Genomic DNA, 21,964 nt, shown 5'->3' on the forward strand with positions numbered 1-21,964 from the left:
ATAAATCATATTTTGAAGTTAACAATATATCAAATAACTGGGGGGGGGGGGGGGGGGGTTAATACAGTAAATCACCACATTATCACCCAACTGTATACTTCCACTCAACTCTACGGAGCAGTTTAGCATCTTTCAGGTCATTGTTTTGGTTTCACTGCTCTCATTGAGGTGTTTTTGGCTATGGCAGGCAGCTGCTACCTGCTCAGCACTAAGTTTGCCTAGTTTGATCCAAAATAACTTCCTACACTATGGCAAAAAAACAAAAACAAAAAACCCAACACATAGAAAGATACTCCTGCACTGCAATAAGTATAATATTGCACTGGCCAATTTCTAAAGTTATATCTAAAGCCATCATAACATCTGGTCTTACAGTGGTTCAGGAATGGGGGACAAAAGGTACATTTGTTCCATCATGACCATTTAAAGCCTCTGTAGACATGGGTACACCTTCACAGGAGTCTTCACTTATTTGGACTGATTGCACCTCCTCACATGACTGAGTGGACATGTACAGACATTCTCCTCACTGTTATTAGCTTAGTCACACTTGCTATGCTTGGGATGTGACACATTTTTGATTTTTGGTGAACTCAGCAAAAAAAAGAAAAGGAGAAAAAAAGGCCCATTTCACATTTGGGTATGTCATAGCAGGAAAAGCACAGGTGTACCTGATGATATTCATAACAGCTGCATTGGCTTTCAATGTGCAATTTTTTACTTTATATCTTTTATGCATGCTGGCTCACTGACATCACTTACTAGGACATCTAATTTATGTTATTAGTAGCACCTGTGCTTTCTCTACTTTCCCAAGTCTAAATGTCTCATGAGAAAAAAAAAGTCTATCCTGTCTCACTACAAGCTGCAGGCAGAAATGGAAAACACCTGTGTGGTTGTGACTATTATCTTATTTTACAGTTGTTGGCTCTGTAGTATAGTCTGTCAGTGTAGTTATCAACAAGAAGCATACATTATTGTCTCATTGATGAAGTCTGTTTGGAAGCACTGACTGAAGCAGTCACAATACACAGGTCACAATACACAGGTTATTACATTAACATGAAAGTCCATTTACATCTATTAGACAATGCCTTTCATATCTAGATCCAGACAAAGGATGGGGTGGATTAAAACATGCGTCTAGAAAATGATCTGAATGAAGTTTTCAGTCATCAATAGTTTAGTCTTGCCTCTTGTATTGTGGTGATAGTTCATAGACAAAATCCAGCCAGGTCCCTGTGCATGAAAGACTGGAAACGACGTTTCATCTGAGGGCGAGGGGAGGGGGAGATGAAACAGGTTCAAATCTCACTCCCTCCGTCTACTACAGTGCATAGAAAGGACTGAATGGGTTTGTAGCTTAGGAAGAGAGAGGAGAAAAAAACGCATTTACCTTTCCCATCCAGGCGACAGAGCCTTCACACAGACAGACGGGAGCTTGGTGTATCGTAAAGGAAAAAAAAGATCTCCCGACGCGTCCATTTTTTATTGTCTCCACTCACTCCTGGTAATAAAACGTGCAAATGAAAGCATGCAAAACGCCGCATCTATCGTGCATATCCTCACTGGACAAGACAAACGTGCAGAAATCACGAATTGTAAGTCGACTAAACGAGCACATCCACGGCGTGTGGCGGAAGAGGGGTGATTTTGTAAAGATGTGAGAATGCATTAGAATGCAAGAAATGGTGTGATGGCGAGAGGGACTGTTGGGAGAGACAGATCTGCATATGGAAATTAGGGTTAGCGTGGATAAAATTCAACATAAAACGCTGCAGTAGTTTGTATTCATTTGGGCGGGACACCTGCAGTGAGACTGAAGGACAACAAGAAGTTGACACCAGTCTGTGGAAAAAAGTGATGGAGCTGCTTCTCTAGCAATTAATACATGCTAACTGTGTTTATGCTAATAATTAAGACATTATTAACATATTGAGCAGTGTATGTATTTACATTACGTTTCTTTGGCCATATCTTTGTGGTGTAAATAAAAAGTATGTATAAATAAAGCCTGCTTAGGCTATGTTAACAATATAGCCTACGCATTTTTTTATTTTTTTTTTTACTTTTTAATTGAAAGACTTATGAGGGTGCAAACAGTGGTCAACTGTGTAAGTGGTTGACAGAAGACATTTAACTTTCCTGTTTTATAAATGTCTTACGGATTAAAAGGAGTTGAAAGAGCACCAGACTGCGGGATAGACACGAAGATGCAGCATACTTTACCTGTAAAGAGAGAATGAGACGAAGAACCCGAGGTGACGTGAGCCCTTCTATTCTGCTTTATAGAGCTGGAGTCCACCGAGCCACGCCCACTGAGAAACTTCCGACCAATCATAGAGCATAGGGAGAGCTGGCGCATGCGTAATGACAACGCGCGGGAGAGCTCGAAAACCCAAACAACGGCATGATGACAGCTGTGTAGTCTTCCTACTTTGCTTTAAAACTACGGATTACACCGAAGCAGATACATAAATACAAGGTTTGTCAATGTATTAATGACATTTGTCCTCCTGTGTGCTCTATTGTGTTTAGTTTGCCTGTTAGAAATCCTGCTGCCTGTTTTCCAACGCTAACTGCAGTCAACACAAGCAGACGCCGATAGCTAGTTATTGCTAACATAATAATGATGTCGCCTTATTTACTGGCAAATACACACATTGTAAAGTGTGTTCATCTGTGCTGCGGGTCGTTTGACACACTCGTGTCCTTTTAAATGCAGTAGTGAAGTGGCGTGCTTGTTATGTCACCCATGTGGACATTTAACGTTATTAACGCTCGTTTAGAAACAAGACAATAACAATTGAAGGATTGTACACAAGTGAGATATCACATACTTCGATTGTTTGCTAAATGATGGCAGATTTTGTTTGATTTAACACTTAAGATTCCTCTCCGACCTGTAACGTTACTTAGTGCATTTGTTTTTGTAATGATTTGCCGTTTGCAGCATTACTTCTAGTATAACGTTATAATATGTATTGAATATACCACTTTGATCATGTAACAACTAATATTCAATTTGTTTTTACGTAGTACATCTCTTCTTTACAAAATATAAATGCTTTTACTTATTTTGGTGCCTTCTGCAACATGCTACCTCTGTTTTAGTAACTATCTTATGTCTCATCATCACTGTGTTTTGTCATTAAAGGTGCTAGTGATCACTGACAGCATGGCAGACGACTTCAGCCAGTCCCTCACCCCACCAGTTTCCCCCTTTGCATCAGACAGCTTGTGTGAACTGACACCAGCCCAACCACCGTATTTCTGCTGCTCTGAAACAAAGGATGATCCAGCTGGAGCACTATCAGCAGAGTCATACACTGCTAGAGGCTCCCTGAAACGGTACAGTCACTTCAGCCTAATCACAAAAAAACATATTTTCCCACTTAGAGGTCAACAGAAACATCTTTAGATTATCCAGAGTAGCTGAGACATTATTCAGATTTTTCTTGAAAAGTCAATTTTTGATGCTTTGAGCAGAACAAATGTAGTAGCAGTCACCTTCATTATAATGAGAGCCGCACAAGTTTAGTAGGAGAAAATGTAGTAAATGCAGTCTCACTGATATGAATGCACTCTTTAGGTTGCTGTTGCGTCTTGATCCGGCCCCTGCAGAGTATGAGACAGACACAGTGGAGCTCTTTGGCTTTCCGTGGGTAACAGAGACGGCACTGGTGGAATCTACAAAGCTTCTCTTTGGTCTATTCAGGTAAGCCAAGATGTGAATCCCTGTTAAGTTTGCTTTTAAAATAAGTACATTTCTAAAATGAGTTTAAGTTCCTTTTCCATGGTTGCTCAAATTTCGTTATTGCACAGTTCTTAACAGTTTTTTTTCCGTAGGCCTAATCTGTGTTGAATAAAACTGTCCGCTGTGGCTCATGCACATGCATGTCACTGATCTTATTCGCTTGTTTTTATTTTTCAGACAAAAGATTTACAGGCTGGAGACCTTAGTACAGTCCGGCTCACATGACTTTGGTAAGCTTGATTATACAGTCCAGCTAATTGGCAGGCTTTTAGTCTTTAATATCAGTATTTTGTTCACACAGTAAGCCATTATTTACATACATAAACAACACCATATGTGTGAGTCCCAGATTTTCATTTACATGTAGATTCATGTACAAATAGTCACAGTTGTGATGGTGTAAACAGAGCATCGAGCTTTTAAAACATCATGTTCAGAGAGTGAAGTTTAGCTGGCATTTCCATCTACAAAGGGGAAAATAAATGAAAAGAAAGGTTCAGTATGCTTATCAGCCAGTGTCAAACTCAGGCAACTCCAAATTATGAACCTTTTAATCACATTGGCTTATGTGTGGGTTGAAACTCAGACCTTTTTAGTTAAGAAGCAGGTGGTCTAACCAGTGAGCTATAATGTCAGCCAGGGGAAATTAGTTTTCACAAGGCAACAGTCTCCTGAGGAGATGTCGAACTTGCTGAAGACAATACGCATACGGCATGTAAGTTAATGATTAGCAGAAAGGGCAGCGGGTAGAGTAGGAGTTAAGCCCACCGCTTGAGGACTGGTAGGTCAGGATTGGAGCAACACTGCGGTTAATCAGATTCTGCCAGAAATTTGGGAAATTGTGAGAGCCGGCTTCAAATAAAGCACCTCCATCTGGCTCAGTCGAGCCCTCTGTGGCAACAGCAGAACCCATCATATGTGGCAGCCCCAGTGAGTCCAGGCTGGATCATTTGTCAGTCTCGTACGTTCAGTGTTTTTTCAATTCACTGAAGTACATGTCTAGCTTCACTGGGTAACAGTCTACTCATTTGCTTTAAACAATAAAAAACAATAAAACATAAACATAGGTATAATAGTGTGCTTTACTGAGGTTCAGTTGTGGCTAACTGTTCCAACAAATGAGTTGTCCATCGAAATATTTGTGTGTTTTATTTAACACAAGAATCATAACTACTTCCCACAAAACCCCTGCTGTGTTTTAGGTCAGGCAGGCAACCTCCACTATGAAGCAGAGGAGCTCAGGCAACAGTGCGTTTCCTTTCTTCAGTATGTGAAAGTCTTCCTGCACAGGTAATTCTATATTATAACACTCTCCCATTCACTCTCTCAGCATGTTCTACTTGTAATTAGTGAAGGCTGAACAAAGAAACAAATGCATAAAGAATCTCAAAATTTAACACCCACCATAAAAAAACAGTTCACTTTTATTTTATTTAGACATGCGTGTTCTTATTTTTCTGTTCAGATACCTCAAAGCTTCCAGCACTCTGGATGCAGATCCATCACACCCCTATGAGGAGTTGGAGGGTCAGCTCCCCTCTGCTCTTCTGGAGGAGCTGTTTGGCATCACTCTCCTCACAGGACGACTCAAAGACCTTCCTGCCAACATTCAGAGTGCCTTCACTATACAGAACCAGGGAAAGGTACGGTTACATATTAGTTACTGGTTGAAGAACAAAATACTGTCAGTTGTAGTTAATGGAAAATTTGCCACAACAACACAAAGTAATAGAATGACTCATATGAACAGACTTTTTTTTAACTTAAACTTAAAGTGTCTTCCCACTCAGAGCTGATTAGTAGAAGTTTAAAAGATATGATTATTTTTACTACTTTGGCACTGAACTGCTATTTGTACTTCTCCCACAGATTTTTCCTCCTTCTTGGCATTTGTTACATCTTCATCTTGACACTCACTGGTCCGTCTTGGAGATCCTTCACCTGCTCGGCCACAAGATGCAAGGTATGTGTTCGGCTTTTGCAACAGTATGCTCACATAGGAGATGGAAAATTTAAGATATTTACTTGTGAGTCGTTACTTGTGTCATGTTAAAGTTCATAGTTCTTGTACTGGAATTTGTGTTCAAGTTGCACTTTAGAGCATTTAAAAACTTTATTATGGGAGTAAAACTGTGTAATGAAGTGAAAATGTGAAGTTGTTGCATAGATACAGTAACAGAATTCTCTCTTCATGCAAAGTACTTTGAATGGTTGTGCATTGACTGCTATGTGACACCTAACAGCTCGTTCAAGGGGCAACATTTTCAGACTTTCAACTCACAGTGAGTCATTATCATGGACATAAGCTTTTTAGTAAGTTCACCTATTCTCCGGCCCAGGCCAGGTGGTGTACGCCCACCAGTTTGTGAACCTGACGGGAGAGAACCTGACTGATGCCAGTCTGTTTGAAGAGCACCTGTGCAGTCTGCTGTGTGACCTTACTGGTTTGGCCATAGGCAAATACAGCAAGGTGGGTGGCTGGCTGGCTACAACTCTCTACATTTTACTGTTGCTGTGGTATTTCTATGGTATTCGGAGGTTGGAAAGTTGTCCAAAACAGCATATATGTTGCATTCTCAGTATTATAGTGCTATAAAATGTAATCAAACAATAATTCAGTATGAAATATAAACTTCATGTCAGGTCTTCATGGGAGCTTCTGGTGTTAAATGGTCCCCATTCATTTTGTAGGTGAGGCCTACAGAGGCTCTCAGCAGCCATCATTACCTTTGCTCCTGCACCAAAGAGCTGTGGATCCTAATAATGCACCTCCTAGACTACAGGAATAAAGTGTTGCACACACAGGTAACACAAATACACACATGTCACAATCGCACACAAAAAACAGAACAAAACAAAACTGACTGTCCTGACGAAATTAACCAACATATATTTCCCTCTCTTCTTCTAGTCTTTCTGGAGCTATATGAACTTGTTGTTGAGGCCTCTGGTTTCAGGGAAGCCTGCAGCAGAGCAGTTCAGCGGCCTCCCTAAACACTGCAAGGACCCTCTGGGATTCACATGGTGGCTGGTCACTCAGTTAGCAATGTTAGGACAGTACAGCCGTAATGGCACAATCCAGAATGAGGTAAGAGACTGAGAATCACAATATTGATACATTAAGATGAAGCTGGGCATACATATTAAAGTGTTTTCACATCTTTTTGCTAAAATGCTTTTATTTTCAAATGCAGGCAACGCAGTGATTTTTCACTCATTTTGTCCATATTATTTTTTTAATTACAGTGTTGTAATAGTTGTTGTTTGTAAAAGCATCTTTCAATTCTATCTACACCCACAGAAACATCTGGAGGATAACTGGACTTTTGTGGAAGAGCTGCTCAAGTTAACTTGTAACCCCAAGGTCCATTTCTTTTCACAGATTCATTTTTTTACCATTCAAACATATCAAAAGAGAGTTGCTTTCCTTTTTTAATAATAGATGTTTATTAAATTAAACTGCAACATGTGTGTTTGTGTGATAACAGGGAGGTGTAGCAGAGGAGCAGGTCAGGACGCACGTGCACTGCTGTCTCAGTCTGTGTCTGCTGTGGGAGCCCAGCACCACCGCCGTCTCCATCCTCTGGGACTACTACAGCAGGAATCTGGTGAGGTTAAATGTAACACAGATGTGAAAAGTTGCTCACATTTGATAAGTTGTTTCATTTTAAGCTTATCTACTAGACCATTTATCACATTTATCCCACTTGTGTAATATAAATTAAACCACCACTTCTTGAGATGATATATTCTTTAATTTCTTTCACGTTGCTATCTAATAATAATCTTCTTATATCTGCACTTAAAGAGTTTTAGATTTTTTATCAGTTGCAGTATATTTGTTGTATATATTCTCTATATTTTATTGACACACTTCTGGTTCTTTGTCATGTCATTTAATAGGGTATAATTGGTCATGCAGTAGTCGAGGCAAAATTCTCAACACATTTTCCTCTAAGCTATCACCAAGACCTCTTCATTGACATTATGTTCTGTCCCTCCATACCAGAGCGCCTCATTCACAGTGCCCTGGCTCGGGGTGTCTGGCCTGGGCACTTTGTGCAAGACGCCCCTGGCTCTGTTGGAGCAGGCCCGCAGCTGCTGCTCCCCCTCTCCCCTCTACTCTCCCGGACACACCCAGCTCTACCGCTCAGCCAACTCCTTCCACATCTTCCTGCGAGTGCTGGCCCTGTGCCTCGGCCAGGACAAGGCTGGTGGAGTCCCACAGAGACAGATCAAAGGAAGGTTAGGATGGAGAGAATTCTGGGAAGCTTTGTAGTTCTCACTCCTTCACATTCACCTCGCCATATACATTATGTATTGTAGGCGTTAAGAAGCAAACATGGAGTTGTGGATGTGAGAAATAATTACTCATCAGACTTGTAAGATTCCTTTTTTCCCTTGATCTTCTAATGTGCGATGTGTCTAGTTGGCTGTTTGGATTTGTGTCTGTGTAGATGCATACTTGCATGAATACACAAACAACATGTGTGTTTGCACACTATCATGCATTTCAGTCTTGTTTGTGTGCGTGCCAGGTGCACCACAGTCTCCCAGTGCATCTTTGATATTTACTCAGACCCCCCAGTGGAGCAGGTGTCTCAGGAGTCAACCACCTGCTCTTCAGCACAGACCAGAGCCAAGGAGCCTCCTACTGATGCACACGCTGCACCTGCTCCCTATAGCAGTGACATGGTTTCAGAGTGTGTGAGGCCGTTGGATGGAGGGAGTGTGTGTATGTATGTATGTGTGTGTGTCTTTGTGAGGGAAAGTAAGAAAGAAGAGAGAAAGGATCAGAAGCTGACGTGACGAGCACATCAGAACCGAGCGCTGGACCATCCTATATCCCAGGCCGGCTGGGCGCCAGCGAGAGGCAGCCGTAGATAAATCCGCCTAATGACTTCCCTCTGTCTGGAATGTGCTCAGTAGCACTGCAGACATGGGGGCTAATTAGCTAACGAGCGTGGCGGTTAATTCGCCTTAACGAAGCTGTGTTGGTTTCCAACACGGATAGAGAGAGGGGAGCTTGGGTGGTGGGGGAGCAGCAGGGAGGGGGGATGTGGATGGTAGGCAGTCTGGCAACAGCCATACTAGGCTGGGACAGGTCCAGATTCCCTCCCCCGCTCCTCTACCTCCCTCCACCAAAACTATCACTACTACCCCCCCCTCAGGAGGCATGAGGCGTGCCGACTGTATCGCTACAACGTTTTCGGCAGCGTTCCCACTCCTGGCCAGGCTCTGCGGGACACCCGCGACGACCGCATTAATGGGATCGACTGCAAGCATGTTGATCTCCCAACGCCAGGAGTGAGGAGCATCTGCTCGCCTCCAGAAAAAAAAGCTGTCCGGAATAAACAAACAGACAGACAGGTTGGGAGAACATAGAAAATCCCAACTGCTGCCTCCCAGCACGCTGCTTATATCCCTGTTACATATTACCCATTCATCTATTTAAATCTCCCTCCCCTCACACTACATGCTTGGCCACCTTCTCCTTTTATAGTCCTCTGTGGGTGTAACTAAGCTGATTCCAGTGTTAACCTGGTCTGTCTCAGTTCCTTTCTCATTTTTTTCTCTACTCTTTTTTTATATCAGTCATACTTCTTACTCAGAGTTTGTCTTGGTATGCTCACTGTTTGTGTTTTGACCCAAGCAGCAGTTCCACTCACCTGTGTGGGCTGCATCTGTGTTTGGGGGTGGATTGGGGAGGGGGGAGAGGGGAGGGGAGGAAGGAGGGGTGGGCTCTAGCCTTCTGTGTTTTCCTGCCAGGCGAGCAAACAGCAAGCTGGATGTGTGGCCGTGCGTGTGCGTGCATGTGTGTGTGTGTGGTTTTATTGATCTCTCTCTGGTGTTGCAGTAAATTGGTTTGGCTGTAGAGAGAGGGACCAAGCGCCTACTGCTGTGTGTCTGAGTGTCTCTGACATTTAACATGATCTTTAAAGGCATTTCTCCACAGTGCCCGCACGATCTAACAGCGTGCTGGGTGGTTCTCCATTCTTATTCTCTCTCTCTCTCTCTCTCTCTCGTTTTTCCTGTGTCTCTTTCTCTCACACACATATATACACACACACACACATGCGCGGACACACATAGGCCGGGCAGGGCAGCCAAGCCTCTCCCCTGGAGCTGAGAAGGGTGATGGTGGGGTGCACGGTGGGGGTGGAAAGTTGAGTTAGTCAGCATTTAAAGTCAGGGGCTTCAGAAGAACAAATCACCTCCCAAGAGTTTGTCAGTAGAAGTAAAGAAAAATTTTAATTGGCTTTTTTAAAAAAAACTTAAAAAAACACAATTTAAATATGTTATTGCCTCAAATGAAGTGATGCTGCGCACAGTACATTATCTTTCTCTCGTTCTCTTACTGTAACCCTTTTTAAACAGTCCATCTCATGTACCATGTTTTAAGAACACAATCCTTTTGTCTCTTTTTTGTTCTCTATGTTTTCAGGATTTACTCAAAGTTCTCCACGAAGAAGATGCAGGAAATGTCAGAGGCAGGCCTCATGAACTTCCTGCTGCTGTTTCTGGTGGTGGCAAGGCAGATGGAGCTGGAGGATGTGGCCAGCAGAGCCTGTGAGCTGCTGGGCTTCTTGCCCTCTAACTGCCCCCCTGGACACCGCACCCTGATCTGGAGGGGACAACTCTCAATGCTGTTGTTATTCCAGGTATGTTAACCAATTGGAGAAAAAAAATTACTGAATTTAATTTGCTTTTTTAAATGTAAAAAATCCACAAGTTCAAGAAATTTGACATCATGTGATGTTTATTCCAGGAGAGGGGTCTGGATGTTGGTGCCCAGGCTACCTGGCTGGCCTCCTCCTTTAATGAGACAGCCAAGGAGTTCTACAATAAGACCACGGAGGTCTCTCGCAGACTTGCCCTCTGGGGACCCCTTGGCTCATACCTGGAGGGTGTGGCTGAGGTGTTCGAGATGAGCACCAGTCTCACCCTATCAGAGGAAAAGCTGCTCAACGAAGGGTTTGATTGGTTGATGCCTGCTTGCCGCCAATCAGAACTGAATTCCACCCTGGGCTTCCTGCAGATCGTCCTCAGCCAGCTCAGGTGAGAGAGCTGCTATAAATATTCACCAGCTCACAGGTATTCATTTTATTCACTGATAGCTGCTCCCTCTCAGATAGTCCACACATTCTGACAAATGTTTTCTGGCTCAGGCCGAACTAAGCTTGTATTAAAATCTGATAAGTGGCTAAAGCAGAGGAGAGTCTTCTCCACGGTGCCAGCTCAGAGTCCACTCAGTCCTCTGACAAAAGGCGGATTGTCCTGTCAGCGGGCATGAGCGTCTGTAAAGACCCTGTGTTACATTGAGGCCCCTCTTAGTCTCAGGAGGCTGAGTGGCCCCCAGGTCACCCTCACCAGGTGTTGGTGGAGCCCTGAGTAGAGTTACGAGCCCATGGGACCCTCCATGGACCCTCCTGTCTTCATGGGGACGGCAGCAGTGCTGTGGGTGTGTTGAGAGACTGTGGTCAGTAGGGCGTCAGGACCGGTTCAACTGTAGGACACGGGTGTTGGTTACATGAACGACCCCAGCTGAAGGTCAGAGAGCCACAGCCGAAACAGTGGCTGTTTATTTGGAGATTTAAAGGAGGGAACGGAGGCGACAGCAGATAGAAGTCAGGTGAGAATGGAAGGTTATGGAGTGAGGGATGATGTGTGATCTTTCACTGTGGATTTATCGGAGTTAAAGAACATAGTTTTAATATTTCATTTCTACTCAACCATAAGAACAAGATAAGATAGCAGGATAAGTATAGTAGTAGTGTGAGTGCTTCTAAACTTTTTGGATCATCAGATACACCAGTATGTTCAAATTGTTCATTAAAAATTTAGGACAATGGCTAAACTAACTTATCCAAGGAGGAAGGAAGTGTAACAACTGCCTTCATGAACAAAACAACAAGTGAGCACCACAGCTGGATATTGTTCTAGTATTTTCAATCCTGGATACTGTATATAGTAGAGTACAAATACAAAATGATAGTTTTTCAGTTCTTCCATTTAAAAGAAAATAAACTTTTTTTAGACAATATTTTAATTTAATGAAGAAATATCTAAAATGATATAGGGTTTTGTTTTTTTGGTCAAAAGCTGTGAACACAACATTGAGATATAATCCCCTAATGTTGCAAACATGCTAGCAAACCGTTGCCAGTCATTTCTCTGGTTTCCTGGGCAGCGTAAATCCAATGTTCACTCCTAACCTCCTAACCTTTTTAAGCTCTGTTTTGGTTGCTTTAGCAGCTAAATGCTCTACTGTGTTCATCACCTAACTGTTAACTTTGTCTTTGCCTTATTTTAAGTTGATGAGTGAACCAAAACCATAAAGTTGAGAGCCATAAAATGTAATTCTCTTTGTTCTAGTCGATACAAGTGACCCTTTACATATTATACAATTATACGTGGTCATTTCATCCATTGTTCATATAAAAATATTGATTAGCGCAGCTTTAAATCAGAAACGGCATGATCAAAAATCAGTGAGGAGTATACATCTGAGCCAGCATTCATTGGTGAATTTCAATGAAGACGCATTTCAGTTAATAACAAGAAAGATTTAAGATTCGATACAGACATATGACATACTATATATTTCTCAATATGTATGTATTTCTTGAATAGTTTCTTGCCCCTAGAAATAATATATGTTAATGTGGAGGTTAATAAGCCCTGAAAGTATCACTGCTACTGCCTTTGTATACTGGCGCTACTTATAAAAGGTTAATAAATGAGCAGAAACACTAGAATAAGGACAATGTAAAGTGAAGTGTTACGGAGCCCTCTCACCGATCATGTAGGTGTATGATTGCTTTAATTCTCCAGTGTATACATTCAGCCCTCTCCACCCTGCACACACACATACACACACACACACACACAAACCCACACACCTGCCCACACACCTAAAGTGAAACACTAACCTAAGTGTACTCTCTTATTTCAACGCCTGGCTCCCCTAACACGGCATCTCGTTAGCTTAGCTAATTCCCAAACTTCCCATCTCAGATCTCAGGGTTGGAGGGCACACATTTGCACATTAATGGCCAAGGAGAGAGAAGAAGAGAACTCCCAGAGGACCTCTGTGTTATGGCCCGGACCACACTGACCTATTTAACCAAATAAAAAAATACTATGCTCTCTCTCTCCAGTCCGTACCGCCAAATTAAACATAATTCTTCGCTCTGGCAATTCTCGGTATCTCTTTGTGATTAATGCCTTTTCTGTGACACAATTAATGGGTAATTATGTAGCCTGGAAAATTTAGCCTGTGCATCATTATGTCTATTAAGAGCCGTGTGGAATCTGCACACATTAAGAGAATTATTCTGCCAATGGCTGAGGCAGCGGAGGGTCCGAACATTCACCCTCGATAGCCATCGCCACGGCACCGAGGCAAGGCGCCAATCCCAGGCATAATTCCTCAGTTTTATTCCTTCCCATGACCCTGTGCTGTGGGGAGGGTGGGGGTGTCTCCGGTTGATGAGGTGAGCTGGCACTGGCACACCCTGTTGGATCTGTTTTCGGCACAAACAATTAATCCTCGTCTCCTTGGCTTGATAAAATACGAGCTTCCCTGTGAAGCGTTTTCCTTTGTGATCATTAAGACCTTTTAGTGAGTGTTGAGCCTTTCTTTTCATAGTCAAGGACGACTACTGTTCGGTTACTGATGAGAAACTTAGATCAGTAGGTAGGAATCAGTTACACATTAAATTTTTATTGCTTTTACTGCATCTTTTAAACTTACCCACTGTGTAGATACAGCCAGTGTAGTATAACCACATATAGTGATCAACATGTATGTGTCTCCCTCACCAAAGAGTGCCTCTAGTTTTTAAAACCTAATTCCTGCCCTGACAACATCATCACTTCATGGTAATAATTTAGGGCAACAAGGTATTTCTATGTTAAGTAAATGAGATAGTGAAAGATAACTGTCTCCAAAACTGTGCCACACCAATACAATCCCAGTCCATATGTAAGATATGTAAGGAAGTGCGAACAAAAATCATAAACTGTGAAATAAAGTAGGTTTAATAATAAAGCATTTTCTGCTTTAATAAATTCTACACAAGTTTAAAATGTAGCAGCTAATCTGGATTTCTAGAAGTACAGTTCAGCTTGATCCCAACAGTTTGCCAGTCTCAACAGTATCTCAGTTGGCATAACCAAAATCATTACTCCATCTACAAGTTGATTTTTACCAGCCCTCCTGTGCTCTTCTCTCTAACATCAAACATGTCAGCGGGGCAGTTCAGAGTCAGATGGTTCTCAAAGCCCTTTTCCTGACAGGATGTACCCCAAACTCACATCATTCTTATTCTTGTATCATCCAGTGTATGTAATAAGACATGGGTACCTTTTGATGCTCCACTGGAAGAAAAGAAAAAAGATCTGCCACCAGCAGTTACAAGGTTAATGTTTTGGAAAACTGGACTATTTAAGACTGTTAAGAGTCATTTTTTTTTTTTTACGACAGTATTATATTACAGTGTCTAATTTCTTTCTGGCTGATTTGAAAGGCAGTGCTGATTGGTCAAGAGTGAAGATCTCCTAGATGATGAGGGAGAGGCAGGTGCTGTTCTACGCGTACCAGATAAACCAAACAGACGCTCAATGTAACACATGTGACCAAATGTCAAATTTATATAACCCCCTCTTTTCCATAAGAACGTAGAGATCCTTTTATGTACATGGCCTCAGTGGCAGTCAGATCCATCCCAACCCTCTGAAACAGTTGGATGGACATGAAGTCGTGTCAGTTGGTGCCTGGGTGTGTTTGACGTGCCTCTATGCTATATTATATTTTGTTTCTGTATGTTTGTATGCAGCTGGGGGGGGGGGGGGTTAAACGGGGTCCCTAATGGTGTTTAGGCATTCAGCGTGATTGTATATGTGTGTGTGTGTGTGTGTGTGTTTGTGTGTACACGTTGTAAGAAGCCGCAGTGAGGAGGATTAAGTGGGGTCTCTGACGATGTCTTGTACAATGAGGGTTGATGGGTGTGAAAGGCCCATTCCGCAGTAGTAACGAGGCTAATGAATTCAGACTCTAATCGATTGTCTCAGCTCTCTCTGGATTAGATGCAACCTTGCTGGAAGGGAAGGCACCGCTGAGGTGTGCGTGTGCGTGCGTGTACCATGGTAGTGGTGGTGTGTGGTTGAGGACAGGATAGGAGAGAGTGTGTGTATGTGTGTGTGGGGTGGGACATGGGGAGGTGGGGGGTGTATCTAGTTCCTCTATCCTTTCCTTTCCCCAGCACACCTCAACCCCCCCCCCCCCCCCCGCATCCCTGCACCCCCATCCGGGCGAATGAGGGGGACAGGAGGATCATCTCCAGTCTAAATGAGATTACAGCTCCTTCAGCTGCTTATCTGGGCTAATGCCAGCCACTGTGGGGCTGCTGTAGCGGCTGGGGCCAGGGCCAGGGATGAGCCAGGAGAGCCAAAGTATAGTCTGTGTACAGGGGATCAGCATTAGGCTCCTCTCTATGCCTATGATATCCTCCTCTCTCCTTCCCCACCTCTACCTCCACTCAGCTCTGCTCCACACTGCAGCGCACCGCCGCACCCAGTAATCCCCCAGGAGAGAAGAGGAGAGGGAAAACACATGAAGAAGGAGTGAAAGACAGAAACAGGGGAGCAAAGCAAAAGGATTTGAGAAAATAGAGGGCGGAGCTGAGGAGGGGGAGGGGGTTGTACACAAGAGAGTGTGCTATGTTTGGAGTTTCAGACAGATTTGTTTATGTGCTTTCTGTGTGTATGTGTTCCTGTGTCCTTCCAGACGGGTCCATCAGCGCGGTGTCCAGTCAGCACCCTCCTCGGCCTGGGCGCCTGCCCCCAGTATGGTGAAAGAGCGCCACCTAGCGGTCGCGGCAGCACTCTGGGCACACTTCTTCCCCTTTCTCCGCAGCCTACGCCTCTCTCAGACCCCTCCAGCACAGCTGGCAGATGCTGCTGCAGGTCAGCTACGCCCACTGGGAGAAAAGAGACACTGAGTGAAGGGAAGAAAGGGCTGCAGGAAGACTGGGTGGGAGAGAGCAGGAAGGAGTTGTGAACAGTTCAACCAATATGAATTATTGATAACCAGAAATATGAAATGATGTAGTCATTTTGGATGAGGGGAGATAATTTGAAAGTGGGATGGCAGCATGGAGGAGAAAATTGGTTTAACCAGTAAAAAGAAGCTCAACATGATTTAAGGGTGTAAAGATTCAGAGAACATGGGGAAGAAAAGCAATTTCTGACACATGCTTTACACACTGCACAACCCCCGGCTAATTCAGACATAATAAACTTGATTTCACCTCCTCAGGCTTCACCCTGCTGGCCTTTGATCTGCCCAGCTCTGCCCCCCAGGACCTTCAGCCAAGCCCAGTCCAGTCCATCCTGCAGTGCTTCGGCTGGGACGACATGGTTCACCCACTTCTGGTGACTCGCTACCTTCCCCATCTGCTCCAGAACAGGTACAGTTAGCATTAAAGATCTAAACACTGTGACTGCAGCACATTTTTATCAGGTCACTCCTGATGGGAACACATCAGGTCAGACAGATGTAGATGATGCGTTTGATTCTGTACCAAACTTCATAAATGGTAAACAACACTCGATAAACTAGTTTTCTACAAGTCCTGTAGGTATATCGGGCAGCCTCTAATCAATAAATTAGGCGCTGAGTATCCTGGGTATTACGAAATTAGGTTTTAATGAAGAAATTGAACCCACACCTCTAAACAGAATACAAAATGTAGCGCATCTTCAAAAATACACTCAAGGGCACAAAACAGCGTGACTGTTTCAACCTCAAAGGTCATCCTCAGACAGTGCCAAGTGATACCAAGGTGCTGGACCAGAATATAAAGGCGGAACAAGGACACACTTCTTATTTATTTATTGTTTTGAAAGCAGCAGCCTGTCAAGCCTCCATTCACCTCTCTTTTTCTTTTCTTTTTTTTACTGTTACTAATATAGAATTTTATAAAATAAGGTAACGGTTTTATTAATGCGAAAAAAATTTAATTAAATTACCACACCTTAGATGGGAATTTTCACCTCCCACCATCCTTTCAGGCTCATTAAAAACTGTAAGTCGTCACACGTCAACTCTAAAGAGAAATCTGAAGGAGAGGAGCTCTTTAAAGATGAGTTTTCAATGTTTTTGCTTTTTTTTTAATGGAAACTAGCTGTAACTTCAGAATTCAAAAATGATGACCACTTCAGGCATATAATGTGAATTTTAACATTTTATGTTGGCTTATACGTTCTCACATCCTTGACCTCTTTCTGTCACAGCCTTTGTTTGTTCATCAGGGACTTACAGCTCATTTCTTAAACGCTTGACATTTATTCATATTTCCATCGACAGTAACGATCAGTAAACTCAATAGCTTTAATAATCGCATGTTATATTTGTCCTCAATGATAATCTGTCTTTTCCAGTGAGCTGGTGTCCTCACTAAGCAACGATTCCAGCGGCGGCGTGTCGGGTTCGGCACAGAGTCTGTCAGTGAGGGCCTGGTTCAGGTGTGTTCTACAGCAGCACCTTCACAAGAACCCTGATGGATCTGATAGCAGAACAGGTGATGCCACTGAATCCAAATCTTCACTGTCAGATGGTGCAATTTTATGATGCATCGTGGTGTTCAGGCAGGTGTAACCCAGACTTTTAATTTTAAAGTTACACCCAAATGTACTGTACATATATTTACATCAAGTTTCACACATTGCAGTGTATTTATAGGTTTTATGACCATATCTCTACACCTCCACAACTGGGCTCCAGAGTATTTTTGCCTCGATTAAATTGACAAAAAACAAACATAGCAACAAATTTTTTGTCATGTTTTGCAGGATAAAACCTCAGGCTCATTAGCTTTTACATGTCTGCCTTGTATTAGAGATAAAGGATTAGATTATTATTTAAACACCCGGTGTTTGTGCCTGCGTTCCCCCAGGCCGGGCCGCGGAGGAGCAGTTGTGCGAACTGACTCGGTTGGTGCTGAGGCTGCCTGAGGTGGACAGTCTTCTGCAGAGAGCTGGCCTCCAGCCCACAGCTGCCAGGACGGATCCCATGTCAGCCCTGGAGATGTTTGTCAAGGTAACGGATCCTCACAGGTTGACGGATACACTGTCACAACACAACATCAACAAAGTTTCATGTGCTTTGACATTTTGAGTAGTAGTCATATTCTGCTGTGAGCTCCTATAAGACATCTATGATTTACACCTTTATGTAACTGAGACATAAAGGTTTGTGCATATAAGGCAGTACGCTACATATCTGAGTAAAGTTCATCCCTGCACCTTTACATAAACGTACACTATGTGATGTATTGTGAGCATATCACTGTCATATCTGCTCTCTACTATGGCAGCCTGCATTTACATGCAAATGTTATCATGAGTTTCTTTCCTTATCTGCTTTCTCTTGGTGTCAGGCTGTCGGCAGTGTGTACAGTGGACTGCAGGTTTTGTCTGAGCGTTCAGCCATGGTGACCAAAGCTCTGGACTATATTGGTGACATCCTGAAACACATTAAACCCTCTTTAGTCAGCAAGAACCAAGAGGGAATGCAGCTGGCGTATCGAGCTATTGGTAGGTGCAGATCTCTTACACTTCACACACTTTAAACACTTTGCAAAGCTTCAGGAGTGCTTTGTTTCTTCACTGTTTTTACAGTGTGGTGTAGGTCACACACTGGAGGAATCATTACAGTTGTGTATCTCACTGTTTGTCTCTGTTTATATTTTACATGATGTGATCCAGGCTGCATAGTGAAGCACTGGAGCCCCCTGCTGGCCACTTCTAAAGCCCAGCAGCTGCTGTTCCGCATTGTGGACGGGCTGCTGCTTCCACACAACTACACACAACAGGACAAAGCTCTCAGAGACAGCCTGCCACTCTATCTACAGGTCAGGGCAAACATATATTGCACACACACACAAACAGACATATCCTGCACAAGATGTTTAGTATAGAAGATAAATGTAACTCTAATTATTCAAAGCCTTCAGTCAATCACCTGTGAGCTATTTGTACAGATGTTTCCTTTATCAATTCATCCTCTTGTAGGGTCTGTCGGTGGCTTCCAGTGTGTCTCAGTCTCAGGGTGTTTACCTGAAGCAGCAGCTCCGCTCTGTTACCCGCAGATATCTGGACCATTTCCTTCCTGCCTCACCTTCCATGGGCATCATTGCCAACCACCCAGTGCTACTGGCTGCCTGTGAGGCGAACCCCACCACCCGGGGTGCAACACTGAGAAGAACCATCCTGGAGGTGCTCTGGTAGGTCTCTAAATCTGCGATGAGTTCTGCTTTAAGGCTTGATTCAATTTTAATCTCATCATACAGAACCTAACTGCATTGTCACTGATATGACTTCCTGATTTCCAATATGGGTTTTGTTCTCCATAAATATATTTTAGTTTTTGGGATAAAAGATGCAATTTCTGATTTCACAGTGAGAGCTTCCTGCAGTTCAAAGGTTACTCCCCTCCTCCTCGCCTTGCGTCAGTCCTCATGTTCCTGTTAGAGCTCCTGAGGCGTAGCGGCGACTCAGACCCCACCCTGCTCACTCTGCCACTACCCGCTCTGCTGCGCTGTGTGATGCTGGTCAATGAGCCGCAGGGTAAGATCATGCTTCTACATACGCACACAAGACAATCTGAGGCTTATGTTGTGTAGCTTTCCTTGTGGCCATCTTCTCTATACAAATCAGTCAGGTCTCATTGGGTGCTTTCCAAGTTTTGGTTAGGTGGCATCCTTTAGCTGACAGGGTGTTTAGTGGGGCTCAGAATTTTTCTCTATACACTCACTCAATGGGCTGTGGGCCCTGAGAAAGAACTTTTTCTATATAAACACAGATATCTGGGGAGGATGAATGGGTGTCTCCACAAACCACCCTCCCACCCATTTATAGACTGAATCCTTGCTGGAGATGAGCGTCAAATTAATGTAAACTACTCACAGTTTTGCTCTAACATTCATGTATGTTTATGTATATAGTTGACAAAATATTTACATTACTACAATGTGCACAGTGTTCATCAAATCTCACTTTGTGGTAAATTATGCAGAAAAAAAACACTTTTTGACTATCCTGATTGTATTTACAGTAATCACTCAAGCCCTGTCTAATAATATATTTTATTTTTTTGCAGTGAGGAAGACAAGCACAGATGCCTTACAGCTTGTGGTGGAGCGTTGTGCTGCTGCATCGACAGAGGGACCGTGCAACCAGATGATCACTGTCTTACAGTAATTGACAATAATGTGTAGCGATAAATATCTGCACCTGTATTACAGCTGAGTTGTACTCAGGATGCACAGAGTCTAATATAGGCATTATGGGCATAGAGTAAAACTAATTACAGCTTTAATTTTTTCCTTCAAGGTTTTTATTGTTTGTGTAATCTCATTGCTCTTAGGTCATTCGTGGAGGAGAATGAGGGAGTCTACGACAGGCAGGTTTTCAGCGTCCTGGAGACAGTGGCCGTTTTAGATCCCTCTGTGGTCCAAGCTCTCATTCCCAACCTGTCTCTCAGCCTGAGAAACACTGAACACAAGAGAGGACTGGGAAAGAACACCGCCTTAAGGTGAGCAAGCACATGAATCATACCGGAAGCCATAAAAACAGTATTCGTATTCATTGTTTAAACTATTTTTAAGTTGTCTAGACATGAAGCAGGCGTTATATACTGAGCTAGAAATGTTCTGTGGCTGTATGCTTTTTTTTTTTTTTTTTTTTTTTTGAGCGTGACAAATAATGTGACCGTTTCATCTCTCTTTAACAGGAGTGCATATAAGAAGTTGCTGTGCCTCCTTGGGGAGAGTGGGCAGGCAGAAATAACCAGTCTGGAAGCAGACTAATAACTTTTCTTTTTTAAAAAGGACCTGACACCAGTTCCAACAACCTCTCATACCAACCTTCTTTTTTTTTTTTTTTTGGCCAAATTTCCCAATTTGGTGTGGTGCTGCTTTCAAGGTTATCTTACAAAATATGAAACTTTAATGCATTTCATTAACATTGATAATGCTAAAACCTCAACGCCATGCTGAACTTTGAAAGTTCTTAATGAATAAACCCTATCATGGACTATAAGACGACTATTATCACTGGATTGTACATACTGTCTATATTGTAAAGAATTATTAATGAAATAAAATGTGAAATAAAATAAATATGGACATCCTCATGCCAGTCTCTCCACATTTTCATTTCAGTCCTATAGAGAGGAATGTGAGCATCAAGTGAGCAGACTATTTGTGCTTATACCATCAGGTGCTGGATCCGTCTCTACTCGGCTGGCACTCTGAATTACAGATTTGATGACAGTCGTGGGCCAGCCCAAAGAGTTCGGTAGCACCCCCAAAAAAGGAAGAAAAAAAAGCGAGCAAAGGAGAGAGAAAGTACTGTTTGTTCCAATTCTCCTTCACCTTTCCAAGCCACAGCAATCTCTTGCAATCCTGCTTCAGTTTGCACCTAATCACAAGAAGTCTCGCTCCTGTCTCCCACAATCACTAAGTCCCATTTTCTGTCATTGCTAGTCATTTTCCAGCCTCATCAAACTGCAATGTATCCCTTTACATGAGCTTTCTGCTGCAATGCATTCTTTTTCTACTACAGTGTTTGGAGAACTCATACAGAAGGAAAAGTAGAAGTAGAAGCCTTGAATTAGTGTTTACTAATCTATTGTATCCCTCTGTTTATCATAGTAGTTAACAGTATTCATAAGACACATTCCCATTGCAGTTTACTTATGTAGCATCTTTATTTTGAAAACTTCATGGAACACCTTGTTTTGGATGGATGAAGGAAGTGCAGGATCACGTTTTTTCTCTTTTGGTTAGAGTTTTTGAAAATCAGCATGATACAGTGTTATTATCATAGAACATTTACACACTTTGGAGAATGTGCAGCAGATATTCTCCCAATGATAACGACCAGCAGACATTCATTGGGACATAAACAGTCTTAGGTCCTGAGCATAATAAAAATCTCACGCTCGCTTACACAGGTTGATAACATACACGCGTACAGTAGTATGACACTGCTGATGCAGGTATAATCAAGTAGTTTACCTTATTTGAGCTGAAAGAATGACATGGTATTTAATGCAATGATGAGCTTCTTTTAAAACCTGTTAGGTCTATCTGTAATTTCATCTTCTAGTGCGAGTCAGTGAGAAAAGCAGGCTTTGTC

At 42.8% G+C, this 21,964-nt stretch overlaps 2 protein-coding genes across 2 annotated transcripts in view; one reads left to right on the forward strand and one right to left on the reverse strand.

Annotated features, from left to right (window-relative positions):
* Positions 1-2,365, reverse strand: part of LOC128366865 (furin-like protease kpc-1) — a 162,238-nt gene extending 159,873 nt beyond the window's left edge. The window contains 1 exon segment of the mRNA XM_053327632.1: positions 2,230-2,365. Coding sequence (XP_053183607.1) covers positions 2,230-2,365 — 136 coding nt within the window.
* An 813-nt stretch (positions 2,366-3,178) lies between these two features.
* On the forward strand, positions 3,179-20,860 carry mms22l (MMS22-like, DNA repair protein). The gene is made up of 25 exons (XM_053327137.1): positions 3,179-3,351; positions 3,593-3,718; positions 3,935-3,987; positions 4,960-5,047; positions 5,223-5,400; positions 5,627-5,720; positions 6,097-6,227; positions 6,449-6,562; positions 6,669-6,845; positions 7,059-7,121; positions 7,246-7,365; positions 7,767-8,002; positions 10,203-10,419; positions 10,527-10,816; positions 15,549-15,727; positions 16,080-16,230; positions 17,204-17,343; positions 17,719-17,861; positions 18,202-18,358; positions 18,530-18,675; positions 18,836-19,047; positions 19,224-19,390; positions 19,923-20,019; positions 20,190-20,357; positions 20,556-20,860. The coding sequence occupies exons 1-25, from the start codon at positions 3,179-3,181 to the stop codon at positions 20,629-20,631; spliced, it is 3,696 nt and encodes a 1,231-aa protein (XP_053183112.1). The 3' UTR covers positions 20,632-20,860.
* Positions 20,861-21,964: the final 1,104 nt, after the last annotated feature.

Source organism: Scomber japonicus, chromosome 10 (genome assembly GCF_027409825.1).
Source record: "Scomber japonicus isolate fScoJap1 chromosome 10, fScoJap1.pri, whole genome shotgun sequence".
NCBI classification, from domain to species: Eukaryota; Metazoa; Chordata; class Actinopteri; order Scombriformes; family Scombridae; genus Scomber; species Scomber japonicus.

Bases quoted from the DNA above. Each gene is read 5' to 3' on its own strand.
- mms22l (XM_053327137.1), top strand. From the start codon at position 3,179: ATGGCAGACGACTTCAGCCAGTCCCTCACCCCACCAGTTTCCCCCTTT. The intron at 3,352-3,592 runs GTACAGTCACTT...TGCACTCTTTAG, and splicing joins GCTAGAGGCTCCCTGAAACG to GTTGCTGTTGCGTCTTGATC. The intron at 19,391-19,922 runs GTAAGATCATGC...ATTTTTTTGCAG, and splicing joins GCTGGTCAATGAGCCGCAGG to TGAGGAAGACAAGCACAGAT.